The 16180-nt window shown below is 40.5% G+C and overlaps 1 protein-coding gene across 1 annotated transcript in view; it reads right to left on the bottom strand.

Annotated features, from left to right (window-relative positions):
• NTMT2 (N-terminal Xaa-Pro-Lys N-methyltransferase 2) overlaps positions 1–16180 on the bottom strand; it is a 62469-nt gene that overhangs the window by 15133 nt on the left and 31156 nt on the right. The window contains exon 3 of the mRNA XM_077779925.1: positions 3064–3241. Within this exon, the coding sequence (XP_077636051.1) occupies positions 3064–3217 (154 nt within the window). The 5' untranslated portion in view covers positions 3218–3241. The remainder of the gene's footprint in view (positions 1–3063; positions 3242–16180) is intronic.

Genomic DNA, 16180 nt, shown 5'->3' with positions numbered 1-16180 from the left:
CTTAACTGAAGTTGCAATTTTCATTGTGAGGCAGCATGATTTTGAGGTTCAAAAATGGCAGATTTGGAGTCAGACTGCCTGGGTCCTAATCCCGCTCCACCACCCAGAGCCACATGACCTTCAGCAGATTACTTAACTCCTCTGTGCATCAGTCCCTCAGATATAAGGTGGGGACATAACAGTGCCACCTAAAAGGCACATTGTCAGCATACACTGAGATAATACATGCAAAACACTTAGAACAGCAATAAGCTTGCTCCATTCCTTCCTGAAGAAGGCTGTATTCAGCAGCATAGCTACGCCTTCATTGGAGATTTTTAGTATGCACGCTCTTGCTTCTCCACGAATTTCTGAAGCTAGCCGAGGGTCTTTCAGCAAATGTCCCAATGACTGAAGGTCCCTGCATAGTGTGCTGTAAGGGTCTGGCTACCTAAGGTGGGTAGTTAGAGAGAGGAAGGAAACAAGAAATCAAAGAGTCCAGTTAGCGGCCATCCTTCCCATAATTACCCTCAACAACAAACTCTCTGTGTAGACCCTACAGTAGCCATTCCCTAACCTTTTAGCAAAGGGGCTTTATTTCCATTTCTATGAAGTTTGAAGTCATCAAAAGGAGGGGAAGCCAATTCCAAAACTCCTGAGTGGAGCTGGGGAGGGAGAACATCTACTGGCTAAGTTTTTGTTTCAAACGAAAAAGCTTAATACCCACTGCTGCCTGGAAAGTCTCATATGGTGAGCTCAGCTTATCATCTTTGGTGACGCCTATTCTAAGGAAGACTAGATGGTGACATTAAAAGAGGCCTGGCTCTAAGAAGAAAAAGAAAAAAAAAAACCAGAAACAAAATGAATCCTTATTGAGCATTGACTATTTTCTCATTTAATCCTTCCAAATGCTCTGTGGTTTTCAGAAAAATGATGTTCAGAGACTTCAGTAATTTGCATTCACTTTGGTGACTTCTCTCTTGGTAGCAGTGCCAGAATTTGAACTCAAGACTTTAGTGACATGCAATTAAGTATTACTAATGAAACATTTAATCTGTTGTGAGCAAATATTGATTGAGTTCTTTCTCTGTGTCAAGAACCATGGTAAATGCTGACCATATAGATAAAGAAGAGGACAAAAATAAATGAGTGTCTACTGTCATGGAGCCAGAGCCACTGATGAGACCAGGGGGTGGAACAGAGAATAGACCCTGTGTCCAACCGAAAGCAGAAAATTTTCATTTTTTCCTGTTTTATATTGGGCTTCCATAGAAGACTTTGCCAACATGTTTGTCTTTTATTAATCATTTTTAAAAGATTGAAAATCATTGATAAACCATCAGCACATTCAAAGAAGAGAAAAATAAGTAAAATGAGAATGATTCTATTAGATAAAAAAAAAAAGGAGGGGGGACTTAGACCAAACATAAATTATAGTCTACTTGTCCCCAATGAATTTTCATCTGATTTTCAAGTGATACTGAAAAGATTCCTTTTTAATTCACCTTCAGCTACGTTCAGGGGGGTGTTCCTTTTTCTCTCTAGTAATTATTTTTAAAATTTGGGAGCCATTTGCCCCTTAGTGAGTATCTTAGTAATTGTAATTGATATCTTTCTCCAGACTACTGTAGCTAAGGCCACCAAACTACTGTTATTAAGATGGAGTCTCAAGATACTCAAGAATTATCTCCAGAAAAACAATGCTCTGCTAGTGTGCGGAGCAACCAGAACATTCTCACCTTCCAAATGGACTGCTCTCATTTCTTCCATTCGGATACAAATGAGATGCATGACACATCCTAAAAGAATTACTTATGGGCAGTGTGATCTACCAGAAAGAGCCCCAGTTTTGGGTTCTTGCTTTGGTATCTAGATGAACTCTGCTGTCTAGATTAGATCCCGTCATCTCTGATTCTCTTTTCCCCACTTGAAAAAATAAGATGGGGGGTGGGGGGTGAGGGTGGAGGTGCAAAGGTGGGAGGGAAAAAATAATGCTACTTTCCTTTCTATCCCATGTGTGGCTGTGAGGATCAAATAAAATCATAAATAGGGAAAATTTTTAAGAAACGTTGTAGAAGTATGAGATGAAAGTATTTGTATGTCTAGAACTAAAGATCCCTTCAGAAAAGAATTTATAAAAAGAAAGATCTGGTAGGCTGCTGGCATCTAGTTTCTGGAACGCAATACAAAGAAGTATGTAGTTCCTACGATGTCTGGAAACCCTGGCTGCATCAAGGGCACAATGGGGCTTTGAGACAGCCTTAAGAAAACAGACTGGGGCTGATACATACTGATTGTGCTTTCACTGGGAGAAAATATAAATCAAAGAGGGACACTTCACTCTTTAATCGCCAGTTATTTCCTCTTCAATGCTGTTAAGAGTTCCTTGAAGGAACCACTTTCACAGAGGCTGAGAAAAGTAGTGTAGACAAACCGATAAGCTTTTTATTACCCTATTGTCTAATTCCCTGAAAGCTAGAGGAAATAACAAAAATGGAGACAGACCACTGCCCCCATTTTTTTTCTTAATATTCAAAAACCAAACTAAAATTTTCTCCTTTTAGGCTATTATTGTGACTCAGGAAAGCCAGAAAGGATTGTATGTGGAGTGTAGGCTCCTACACACACACACACACACACACACACACACACACACACACACACACCTTGATCTATCCTGATTTAGTTTTTCTTTTGAACTCTTAATTGATATACTACCGCATTAATGCTCTCATCTTTGTGTTACCTAACCTACCCTCGTCTTGATTTTTCTAGATATTAAAAATGTCCTCTAAAATGCAGGAATTGAATTTCTGTAAGCCTGATACTCAGGCAAACCAGCACCCCAGGAAGCAAATCATAGCAGCTGAGGGTACATGGAAATCCCAAAGTAGAGGCCTGACGTGCCAGGCAGCACCCAATCTTTGCGCCCTGCAAGAAAGAATGCCATTGGAGCATGTAAGCCCACTGACGTTGGTGGTGGGTTTGTTTTATCTGAAAAACGTTCTTGTTCTAACTCCTCTTGCATGACCTCACACAGTCCCCTCTTTCTGGTCCCTTATCTAGTAGCTCTGACTCACTTACCCAGGGGAATTTTTTCCAGCAGGTAGAGATAGCTCTGAAAGAAGTCATTGCGAATGGCTTTGTGAAGGATGAAGGACATGCTATGTCGACAGAGTTCATCGTCGGTCTTCTGCCAGCGGGATCGAAAGGCAAAATGGGCTCCCAGGTGGGTCATGGTGAAAGCGGATGATAATTATTCCTACAGAGGAAGGAAGCACGCCTGGCTGTTTCTTTGAATTAGCCTTCTCTTTCTACACGAACTTGAGACTGTCATTTTAAACCAGCCCTGTCCATCTATATCAGGAGAGGCTGTCATGGGGCGCGGGGGAGGGGCAGCACACACAGGAGGTCAAGCTCCTGGCACATGCCTCCTGCCTGATTGCTTGGGCGACACCACTCCAAGCCAGCAGGTGCTAAGTCAAGATGAAAACAGGCTGAGTGGGATCCTGCTTCATCCAGGAAAAAGCAGCGTCCGTTCTTTAGCTGCCACTTCAAACAGGGACGAGCACAACCCGCTAACACCCTGACTATTTGGCCTAATTTGATTCCTAAATTGGAATAGGCTAATTTCCATTTCAAAGCGTTGGGAATATTTTGCAGAAGATCCTGTTTCCTGATTTCCATCACTCCCCCTGGAACACAGAATCCTCAAGTTACAAGGACCCTTCAAAGTCATCCTAGCCACCTAGGCTCCTCCCATCAGTGCAATTTTGCCCAAATCATTTCTTAGGGATGGATGTGTGTTTCCCATTCTTCAGGGTTCTTCAAGAGACACAATTAAATGAAAACCTGTTTTGATGGTCAATACCCATCCCTGCCAGCAAACCTTTCCTTCTAACTTGCTCTAAACAACACCTCATCGGGTAAGCCTGTTTCTCCCTCTCTGTCTATCATGGGGGATGATGTTCCTTATAATTATTCACTTAGTTTCTGTCCTTCCGTTCCTTTCTTGACCCTTCCCACATACTCTGTACCCTGGAGGCTGACCTGTATCGAGATCAGCAGACTTTCTTGCCTTCTGGATTCTAATCGGGTTCTGCCAATGGGTAGTGCCAGCAGGAGACTGGGTGGAGAATGAGCCAATGTTATTTATTCCCCTGGTACCTTCCCTGTGGAGATGCCATAGGCTGACTGCCTCCTTTGGTGGAAAGTCGTAACTCCTAGCTGGCATCTTATCATACGGATATTCTGTCCTACTTCTCATAACCTCTCCCTCCTTTACTGCCTCAGCCCTCAGGGTAATGATGTGTCATTCTGTCACAAGCCTAGGAGTAATGCACCATTCCTTTGCAATTTTGCTATGCTTACCTATACCCTTTTAAGTAGTCCCTTTATTATTTAATTTTTTAAATTTTTAAAATGTTTATCTATATTTGAGAGAGAGGGAGAGAGAGGAAAAGAGAGGGCACACAGGGCGGGGGGCGGGGGGGGGGGGAAGGTGCAGGGGCAGAGAGAGAGGGAGACACAGGATCCAAAGCAGGCTCCAGGCTCCGAGTTGTCAGTGTAAAGCCCAAGGCAAGGCTAGAACCCACGAATGTTAGATCATGAACTGCACCAAAGTTGGATGCTTAAGCAACTGAGCCACACTGGTGCTCCCTTTTTAATTTTTTCATGTTTATTATTTATTTTTGAGAGAGACAGAGAGAATGCAAGCGGGAGTGGGGCAGAGAGAGAGTGGGACAGAGGATCTGAAACCAGTTCTGTGCTGACAGCAGAGCCTGATGTGGGGCTCGAACTCCCAAACTGTGAAATCATGACCTGAGCCAAAATCAGACGTTTAACTGACTGAGCTACCCAGGTGCCCTGACAATAGTCCCTTTATTAAACTGGCTCAAACTCTCAATTTGCAAAGGTTGTTTTTTTCCTATAGACACTATGACCACCATTTTATCCCTCTAAGGCTCCTAACAGGAAAGTCCATAAGAACTCAGTGCTCCATTGAACCCATATCATGTGAGACCACAGACCACCCACCAACCCCAAACATAAATGCGCACACAGATGCACCAATGCCCGCATTATGGTAGGCAGCATCTAGGATGGCCGCTAACAATCCCCTGCTTATGCCTGATACTTGCACGCTTATGTATTCCTCTTTCCTGAAAGTGGGTAGACTTACTGACTCACTTCTAAAGAATAAAATACGGCAGACATGATAGGGTGTCACTTCCAAGATTAGGTAATAAAAAAGAGTGTCTTGGACATTTCCTTTGCTCTGTTGCTTATTTGCTTTGCAGAAAGCCGGTGCCTGTCATGAGCTGCCCTGTGGAGAGGCCCACAGGCCTCTGGCAAGGAAACTGTCTCAGTGCAACAGGCCTGGAGTCCAACAGGAAGAGCTAGATTCTACCAACTATCCTGAGTGAGCTTGGAAGATCTTCCTCCAGCTAACCAAATAAAAGAACTTCAGCCAGCAAAGCTATACCCAAGTTACCAGCCTACAGAAATAAATGTCTCATGTTTTAAGCACCTCAATTTTGGAATCATTTGTTTCAATGCAGCAATAGAGAGCTAATTCACAAATCGTCAGTGGACGTTTTCTAAGATGTAGAATCTAATCTTGATCCTTCTTTATGTTTAATTTACATGTTAATCTTACTGGCCAAGAAAGTAAACGTTCCATTTGTTTAACTCTGACTTATTTTCTTTCATTTTCCTATGCTTTTATTTTCCCATTTCCCTCACCTGACCTCAAGGGACAGCCGTTCAGTTTTGATGGAACTGTCCCCATCCCTGGCTTCAAGAGTAGCCCAAACTGCAATTCAAGTTATCATTTCCTTTGCTGCAGTGTGTGGTTGGTGAAGAATGTGTCAGCCAATCAATACACAGTGTTCTCTCAGGTCCAGTTTTCATTTGGAAGACGGTACATTTATCTAAATCTGTTGTTAATTCCAGCTTGAGTTGGGTTTTCTGTGCTAGCCACATGGAGTCTCATCTAACACAAATACCATCCTGCCTTATTTATACTCAATTTTCATGAGGATGGAGAGAAAGCAGCTGATATCAAACAAACTATGGAAAACAAATGAGTATTTCATGGTGTTAAGAACAAAGACTTTAAATTTTTTTAATGTTTATTAATTTTTGAGAGACAGTGAGAGACAGAGTGTGAGATGGCAGGAGGCAGGGGGACAGAGAGAGAGGGAGACACAGAATCTGAAGCAGGCTCCAGGCTCCGAGCTGTCGGCACAGAGCCCAATGCAGGGCTTGAACTCACAAACTGGGAGATCATGACCTGAGCAGAAGTTGGATGCCTAACAGACTGAGCCATCCATGTGCCCCAAGAAGAAAGACTCTTAACTTAAACAGATTTGATTAAGTTAGAAACACATTTCCACCACTTACATACTGAGCAACCTTGACAAATTCTTAGTCTCTGCACCTTACTTTCCTCTTCTGTAATACGAAGTTAATGGTAATAGTATATATCTCATATACCTGTTGTGAGGACTAAATATACTCCATGTAGAACACCGCAGTACCTCGCACACAGTACATGTTCAATAAGTGCTAGGTATTCTCATTTTAATCTTTGGAAGAAGGCTGATGATAAATTATAGGTCCTGAAAATACTTTGTACATATGACTCTTCTTGGATTGTTTTCAATGTGACACTCCTTTACCATGAAGTTTCACCATTTACACTGGAGATTATTTGTACTGGATACATTTAAAAGTTGAGAAGAAAAGAAATCCAAATGAAATGTGCTAGTAGAGCTCATTCATCCAGCCTTCAGAATTTTCTATTGCTGTAGGGAGACTACAAGCTCCTCTTTTGTTACTTGTATTTGCCAATACATCTAATAAGAGGCAGATTCTTTTTGTTTGTTTGTTTGTTTTCCTAAGTTTATTGTCAAATTGGTTTGCATATAACACCCAGTGCTCATCCCAAAAGTACCCTCCTCCATGCCCATCACCCCCCTTTCCCTCTCCCCCACTCCCATCAGCCCTCAGTTTGTTCTCAGCATTCAAGAGTTTCTCATGGTTTGCCTCCCTCCCTCTCTCCAACTATTTTTCCCTTCTCCTCCCCCACGGTCCTCTGTTAAGTTCTTCCTAATCCACCTATATGTGCAAACATATGGTATCTGACCTTCTCAGCCTGACTTATATCGCTCAGCATAACACCCTCAAGGTCCATCCACGTTGTTACACATGGCCAGATTTCTATTCTTTCTCATTGCCAACTAGTATTCCATTGTATAGATAAACCACATCTTCTTAATCCATTCATCCGTTGATGGACACTTAGGCTCTTTCCATGTTTTGGCTATTGCTGAGAGTGCTGCTACGAACATTGCAGAACACATGCCCCCATGCATCAGCACCCCTGTATCCCTTGGGTAAATTACTAGCAGTGCTGTTGCTGGGTCATAGGGGAGTTCTATTGTTAATTTTTTGAGGAATCTCTACACTGTTTTCAAGAAGGGCTGCACCAGTTTACATTCCCACCCACAGGGTAGGAGGGTGCCTATTTCTCCACATCCTCGCCAGCATCTAGAGTCTCCTGATTTGTTCATTTTAGCCACTCTGACTGGCATGAGGTGGTATCTCAGTGTGGTTTTGATTTGTATCTCCCTGATGAGGAGGGATGCTGAGCATTGTTTCCTATGTCTGTTGGCCATCTGGATGTCCCTTTTGGAGATGTGTCTGTTCATATCTTCTGCCCACTTCTTCACTGAATTGTTTTCCTCAGGTGTGGAGTTTGGTGAGTTCCTTATAGATTTTGGATACTAGCCCTTCGTCTGATATGTCATTTGCAACTATCTTTTCCCATTCCATCGGTTGCCCCTTAGATTTACGGATTGTTTCCTTTGTCATGCAGAAGCTTTTAATCTTGATGAGGTCCCAGGAGATCATTTTTGCTCTTGATTCCCTTGCCTTTGGGGATGTGTCAAGTAAGAAGTTGCTGCGGTTGAGATCAAGGAGGTTGTTTCCTGCTTTCTTCTCTAGGGTTTTGATGGTTTCCTGTCTCACATTCAGGTCCTTTATCCATTTTGAGTTTATTTTTGTGCATGGTGTGAGAAAATGATCTAGTTTCATTCTTCTGCATGTTGATGTCCAGTTCTCCCAGCACCATCTGTTAAAGAGGCTGCCGTTTTTCCATTAGATACTCTTTCCTGCTTTGTCAAAGATTAGTTGGCCATACATTTGTGGGTCCAATTCTGAATTCTCTATTCTGTTCCATTGGTCTATGTGTCTGTTTTTGTGCCAATACCATACTGTCTTGATGATGACAGCTTTGTAGTAGAGGCTAAAGTCTGGGATGGTGATGCCTCTCGTTTTGGTTTTCTTCTTCAATATTACTTTGGTTTTCGGGGTCTTTTGTGGTTCCATACAAATTTTAGGATAGTTTGTTCTAGTTTTGAGAATACTAGTGCAATTTTGATTAGGATTGTGTTGAATGTGTAGACTGCTTTGGGTAGTAATGACATTTTAACAATATTTATTCTTCTGACCCATGAGCTTGGAATGTTTTTCCATTTCTTTGTGTCTTCTTCCATTTCCTTCATAAGGTTTCTATAGTTTTCATCATAGAGATCTTGTATCCTTGGTTAGGTTTATTCCTAGGTATGTTATGTCTTTTTGTGCAATTGTGAATGGGATCAGTTTCTTGATTTCTCTTTCTGTTGCTTCATTGTTGGTGTATAAAAATGCAACCAACTTCTGTACGTTGATTTTGTATCCGGCAACTTTGCTGAATTCATGGATCAGTTCTAATAGGCTTCTGGTGGAGTCTGTTGGGTTTTCTACACAGAGTATCAACTCGTCTGCGAAAAGTGAAAGTTTGACTTCTTCTTTGCCAATTCTGATGCCTTTTATTTGCTTTTGTTGTCTGATGGCTGATGCTAGGACTTCCAACACTCTTTNGTTATTAAGAAGGGATGCTGTATTTTGTCAAATGCTTTTTCTACATCTATTGACAAGATCACATGGCTTTTATCTTTTCTTTTGTTAATGTGATGTATCACATTGATTGATTTGCGAATATTGAACCAGCCCTGTAACCCAGGACTGAATCCCACTTGATCTTGGTGGGTAATTCTTTTTATGTACTGTTGGATTTGATTCGCAAGTATCTTGTTGAGGATTTTTGCATCTGTATTCATCAAGGATATTGGCCTGTAGTTCTCTTTTTTTGCTGGGTCTCTGTCTGGCTTGGGAATCAAAGTGATGCTGGCTTTGTAGAATGAGTCTGGAAGTTTTCCTTCAATTTCTATTTGTTGAAATAGCTTGAGAAGAATGGGTATTAATTCTGCTTTAAATGTCTGGTAGAATTCCCCAGGTAAGCCATCTGGCCTAGGGCCCTTATTTGTTGGGAGATTTTTGATAACTGTTTTGATTTTCTCACTAGTTATGGGTCTGTTCAGATTTTCTCTCTCTTCTCGTGTAAATTTTGGTACTGAGTGTATGTTGAGGAATTTGTCCATTTCTCCTAAGTTGTCCAATTTGTTGGCATATAGTTTTTCATAGTATTCCCTGATAATTGCTTGCATTTCTGAGGGGTTGGTTGTAATAAGTCCATTTTCATTCATGATTTTGTCTATTTGGGTGCTCTCTCTTTTCTTTTTGAGAAGCCTGGCTAGAGGTTTGTCAATTTTGTTTATTTTTTCAAACCACCAACTCTTGGTTTCATTGATCTGTTCAGCTGTTTTTTTTGTTAATTCTATATTGTTTATTTCTGCCCTGATTTTTATCATTTCTCTTCTCCTACTGGGTCTGGGGTACTCTTGTTGCTCTCCTTCTAGTTCCTTTAGGTGCACTGTTAGATTCTGTCCTAGTGCTTTTTCTAATTTCTTTAAGTAGGCCTGGAGTGCAGTGTACTTTCCTCTTAGGACTGTCTTTANTCAAACCCACGAACCATGAGATCATGACCTGCGCTGAAGTCTGACACTTAACCGACTGTGCCACCCAGGCGCCTGGCCCATTCATTCTTCAGTAGGGTGCTCTTTGACCTCCATGTTTTTGGAGGTTTTCCAGACTTTTCCTGTGGTTGATTTCAAGTTTCATAGCACTGTGATCTGAAAGTGTGCGGGTATGATCTCAATTCTTTTATATTTATTGAGGGCTGCTTTATGTCCCAGTATGTGATCTATTTTGGAGAATGTGCCAGGCGCACTTGAGAAGAAAGTGAATTCCATGGCCTCAGGAATAGAGTTCTAATATATCTGTCAAATCCAACTGGTCCAATGTGTCATTCAAGTCCATTGTTTCTTTAGTGATTTTCTGTCTAGCTGCTGTAAGTGGAGCATTAAAGTCCCCTGATATTAGTACATTCTTGTCTGTAAGACTGTTTCTACTTGTGATTGTTTTATGTATTTGGGTGTCCCTGAATTCGGTGCATAGACATTTATAATTGTTAGCTCTTCTTGATGGATAGACCCTGTATTTATTATATAATGCCCTTCTTCATCCCTTGTTACAGCCTTTGCTTTAAAGTCCAGTTTGTCTGATATAAATATAGCTACTCCAGCTTTCTTTTGACTTCCAATAGCATAATAGATATTTCTCCATCCCCTTAGTTTCAATCTGAAGGTGTCCTCCAGTCTAACATGAGTTTCTTGTAGACAGCAAATAGATGGATTTTGTTTTTTTATCCATTCTGCTACCCTATGTCTTTTGATTGGGGCATTTAGTCCATTTCCATTCAGTGTTATTATTGAAAAATATGGGTTTAGAGTCATCGTGTCCTTTGTGGGATTTATGCTTGTGGTGGTGTCTCTGGTATCTTGTGTTCCTTGCAACATTTCCCTCAGAGAGTTCCCCTCAGGATTTCTTGTAGGGCTGGTTTAGTGGTGACGAATTCTTTCAATTTTTGTTTATTTGGAAGGACTTTTGTCTCTCCTTCTATTCTGAGTGACAGGCTTGCTGGATAGAGGATTCTTGGCTGCATATTTTTTTCTGTTCATCACAGTGAAGATATCCTGCCATTCCTTTCTGGCCTGCCACGTTTCAGTAGATAAGTCTGTCACCACTCTGATAGGTTTCCCTTTGTATGTTAGAGTCTTTTTATCCTAGCTGCTTTCAGAATTCTCTCTTTGTCCTTATATTTTCCCAGTTCCACTATGATATGTCGTGCAGAAGATCAATTCAAGTTACATCTGAGGCGAGTTCTCTGTGCCTCTTGGATTTCAGTGTCTGTTTCCTTCCCCAGATTGGGCAAGTTCTCGGCTATAATTTGTTCAAAGACTCCTTCAGCGCCTTTCCCTCTTTCTTCCTCTTCTGGAATTCCTATGATACAGATATTGTTCCGTTTGATTGTATCACTCAGCTCTCGAACTCTCCTTTTATGTTCCTGGATCAGTTTACCTCTCTTTTTCTCAGGGTCCTCTTTTTCTATAATTGTGTCTTCTAACCCACCTATTCTCCTTTCTGCTTCTTCAATCCATGCATTGGACACTTCCATTTTATTATGCACCTCATTTATAACATTTTTTAATTCATCAAACTATTTTTAAGGTCTATAGTCTTTGTAGCAATAGCTTCTCTGATGTCTTCCATGCCTTTTTCTAGCCCAGCAATTAATTTTTTGACTATTGTTTTAAATTCTTGTTCAGTTATGTTGCTTATATCTGTTTTAAGCAGCTTTTTAGCTGTCATTTCTGTTTGGAATTTCTTTAGAGGAGAGTTCTTCCGTTTCGTCATTTTGGCTAGCTTTCTGTCTCTTGTTAGTTTTAAAGGCTTGTTATGTGCTCTGCACCTGCAAGTACTGCTGTATTAAAGAAGGCTCTTTGACTGTCCAGGGCTTGTCCTTTCAGGAAGTGTTCTCTGAATGGTGTCTCTTGGTCTCTCTTGTTTAGACTTTGGTTATTTTATTTCCTATTCTTATTGGTATTTGGGACTCTGCACCATGTGTACTTTGGCTTGCTTCTTGAGGTAGCCCTGGGGAAAAAAAAACAGACCGACAAACACACAGGGAACAAAGGCACACAAAGGCAGAGACAAATCCAACAAACAAGCAAACCAAAATGGACAAAGAAAAAGAAAAAAAAGATGGAAAAAAGGAGGAAAAACAAGTAATAAAAACAAAAGATAAAGAAGTAAAAAGGAAAGAAAAGATTAAAGAAAACCCAAAAGACAAAGACAGTCTAATAGCATAAAACCAGAAATCTCAGCTACAAATAAAGAGCAGGGTGTATGCAGTGCTAATGGAAGAGCATATACAAAGAGAGAAATGACAGGGCACAGAGAAATTGGTAATGACCAGGCAGAGAGACTAAGAGGCTTAATTCAGAGAGAGAAAGAAGAGAATAGGGTAGGAGGCGGGGAGAAAGAAATGAAGATAAGGTTACTCAGAGAAACTATATAGTCTGATTACTCCAGAAAGGGAGAGAGATAGAAAGGTAGCGGTGGAGGTATAGAATATACAGCTAGAGAATGGATTAAATGTGACTGTTTAAGCAAACCAATGACCAGAGTGCCCAGTCCAGCAGAGGGGAGGGATACAGATGACACAAGGGAAAATATATCTGAATAGAAACAATTGATCTAAAAATAATCACAACAGTGCATCCATGTTGGTCTTGCCCCAGGCTCCAGAAAGAAAGAAAGAAAGAAAGAAAGAAAGAAAGAAAGAAAGAAAGAAAGAAAGAAAGAAAGAGAGAAAAGAAAGAAAGAATGAAAGAAAGGAGATCTCTAGCAGGGAATGGCAGGTTTGGTGTAGGCAGGTCTTAGCCTCCACTGCCTCCCGCAGGCCATTCCCTGAGGTCTCGCCTTGGTGGTTGTGGGGAGAAAAATGGCGGTGCCCCAGTCCCTTCTCGAACCAACCATTGCAAATCACTCTTTTGGCTTCGATTTCCCTGTGTCGTGGGTGTAGCCAAGGTGGGCCATGTTCTATGTCCCAAGCCACGCTTCATTTCCGGATCTTAGTCCGTGTGCTTTATTGGTACCGTCCGAAATATAAACCCGCAGGCCGAATCCTTCTGAGCAGTTTCAAGCCTGCCATTTCCCCACTGAGGATGGAGCCGAGCGGGGAGAGCAGTGGAGCAGTTTCAGGCGGAGCTGCTTCCCCTCCAGATCGAGCTGGAGAGCAGAGGAGCAGTTTCTCCTGGCGCTGCCTGGGACCAGGTCACCCAGCTCAAAGTTAGCACCACAGCTGAGAACCGGATTGCTCTCTGTCTCAAGCCGAGGTTTTTCTTTTCTCCAGGGACAGTTCTTTGAGCAGTTTCAGCCACTCTTTCTTTTCCCCTCAACTCACCGTGGCTCCCTGCAAAGGGGGCTCTCTCCATGTCTCCGGGTGCAGCCCATTTTTATCTTCCCCAGTTCGCACTCACAAACCTATAAGGTTGTTTTCTCAGCAGAGGCTGACTCCTTTTCCTCCCAAACTCCTGCGGTTCCGTAAGGGTTCNGGGGGGGGCAGGGAGTGAAATGTACAGAGCTCCCTATTTCTCCGCCATCTTTCCCCTTCTCCAGGAGGCAGATTCTTAACCTCAACATCAGTAAGTAATGTTTTGACAATGTCTCTCTCCTATGCTGAAAGTTTCTGGATGTTTGGTCCTAGGAGACAGACTGATAATCATTGACTCCAGCTACTCACCATTCTTTGGCAGTTGATATTGGCAAGCTTCTAATTTATTTCACTATAAAATGAACATTAATTACTTATCTTTGGAGAACGATCTTTTTAAATGCTCTAAGATCTCTGTATTTCAGACCCATGATTCCTGAGTGGGGATGAAAGACTCACTGGTTTATACAAAATGCTTTTGTTCACTTTTGTTTACCTTTGTGGGTCACATTAGATTTTGTGACTATTTCTCATACTGGTGAGGCTTGCTCCAGTTTCTGGCCTGTTGCATTTGTTTCCTTATGCAAAGAATTTTTCTCTCCCAGCTGAAACGTTCTATTTGTTACTCCCTCACACCACTCACTTATATTTGCATAGAGTGAAAGAGGTTATAATATAGATATTCAGTCTACCACAGGTATCTAATTTCCAGGCAGGAAAGGAAAGCAATGAATGCTGAGGAAAGAAATATAACAGTAGCAAGAGAAGGTGAGAACTCTAAGCTTATTCAGATTGGTTTGCCTTCCCACAAGGGATCACTTGGTGAGGAGTAAACCACTGTTAAACAATAAATTAGCATGAAGAGAGACTCAGAAGTAAAAAAGTAAATAAGATAAAGGGAAAAATATATAGAAAACATATTCATTCAGTAGTGTGATAAGTTAAATACTTGGGAAAATGCACTAAATGTAAACTACCTACCAAATTAAAATTCTATTATACTTTAAAATGAAAATTCAACAACGAGAATAAAATAAAGATATTTTCAGGCCAAGATTGAATTTACCATTCATAGGCATTCACTGAAAGATTAACTTAAAAAAAATATACTTCAAGAAAAGAAAATGAAGACAGTGTGTTATTAGCACAGGAATAGGTGAAAAGATTTATAAAGCATAATAGAGCTTCCATAAAATCTATTCATATATGGTAAATTGATGTAAGATAGAGATAGTATCACAATAGAGAAAACATATTTTCAAGAAGAGTCCTGATGTTGGTACAATTGGATCCCTACCTCACATCCTACACAAACCAACTCCAGGTAGACTGAAGACTTAAATGCGGAAGGAAAGCACAATACTAAAACTCTTATACTTAAGATACCAGAATAAAAAAAGAATACCTTTTTTAAGATGCAAAGAACAAAACCATAAAGGAAAAGAGTTAATAATTTAAATAAATTGATATCTGAATAATGAACTTCTAGTCATCAAAAGAAACCATAAAGTGAAAAGGCACCTGGGTATCTCTGTCAGCTAAGCTTCTGACTTTGGCTCAGGTCATGATCTCACAGTTCGTGAGTTTGAGTCCTGCTTAGGGCTTTGCACAGAGCCTGCTTGGGATTCTCTTTCTCTCCTTCTCTCTCTCTCCCTGTCCCTTCCCAACTTGTGCCCTCTCAATCCCTCTCTCTCAAAATAAATAAATAAGCTTAAAAAAATAAATTGAAAAGTCAGCTAACAAAAAGATTATTATTTGGAGCATCAATAATCAATAAAAATTTGTATACTAAATAGTTCCTACAAAAAAATAAGAACAATACAAACAATCCTGTAGAAAAGAACAATGAAGGATAATATATATAGAGATTGGTAGCTAAAACAAGGCTAAAAGAAAAGCAGCTGAATTAGGATTCCCAACTGCAGTAGATTTAGAAAGCTAAAACAATAAGCCAAAATCAGTGAAATTAAATTTAGGATAATCATCAATGTATATTCTTGTATACAGGTTTTAGTGAAAATTAGTGTTGAGAATACAGAATGAGTAACTCTGCTTGACAAATTTAATGTGCCTTTCTGCTAAAGTGGGCATGGAAGTAGACTTTAAGCTAGGATGAGACATCACATAGTGCAAAAAAAAAAAACAAAAACAAAACTCAGATCACCAGGCCTCAATTCACCCTGTATTGGTCCAACCTCATTTAGAGTATTTGCCTCTTTCTTTATCTTGTTTTGCTTAAGGAACAGGCACCCAATCAAAATTACCCGTGATTATAACTTAGAAGTCATTAACAAAGCCCATTTACCTGATATGTGATTGGAATATATGGTACAAGAGGAGATTTACATGACCACTTTCACCCACTGTAGAGCCTCATAGAACACAGAAAGGCTGTGTGTTGGGTATATGAACCCATCAGACTGAATGTTAGCAGTCAGGTTTCAACTTCACATTCATTATGAAATGAAAACGGGGCTTGAGGTAAATGACCCTTTGCAGCTGAAGCCCATAATGATCAGGTCAAGTCACTCAATGTAACAGATGGAAAGGCTGGAGCGGCTCTTGAAGGACTCCTTCCTGCCTTACTGAGGAGGAGAGAATTCAACTGGGCTGCCTAGTTCACATCAGGGGGTTGATTCCCCAAGCATTTAAATTAAAAAATATATATATATTCACATCTCTAATAATGAGAATAATGACCCTGCCTAACGCATCTGTTTGGTGTGTGTTTATGTGTATGTATGTGCGCATGTTTGTACTTTTCTCATTTCCCTGACTTATGTTAGTTGATGAAATTATAAACTATAAAATTATAAAATGTTACATATAAATTATATAGTATATAAAATTATGTCATATTATATATAATTATATATTTATATTATTTATAATTTATATTTACAATGTCATATAAAT

The sequence above is a fragment of the Crocuta crocuta genome, unplaced genomic scaffold, assembly GCF_008692635.1.
Source record: "Crocuta crocuta isolate KB4526 unplaced genomic scaffold, BGI_CrCroc_1.0 scaffold322, whole genome shotgun sequence".
NCBI classification, from domain to species: Eukaryota; Metazoa; Chordata; class Mammalia; order Carnivora; family Hyaenidae; genus Crocuta; species Crocuta crocuta.
Note: the sequence above shows the minus strand (reverse complement) of the source record. Positions and strands in the feature narration are given on the sequence as shown.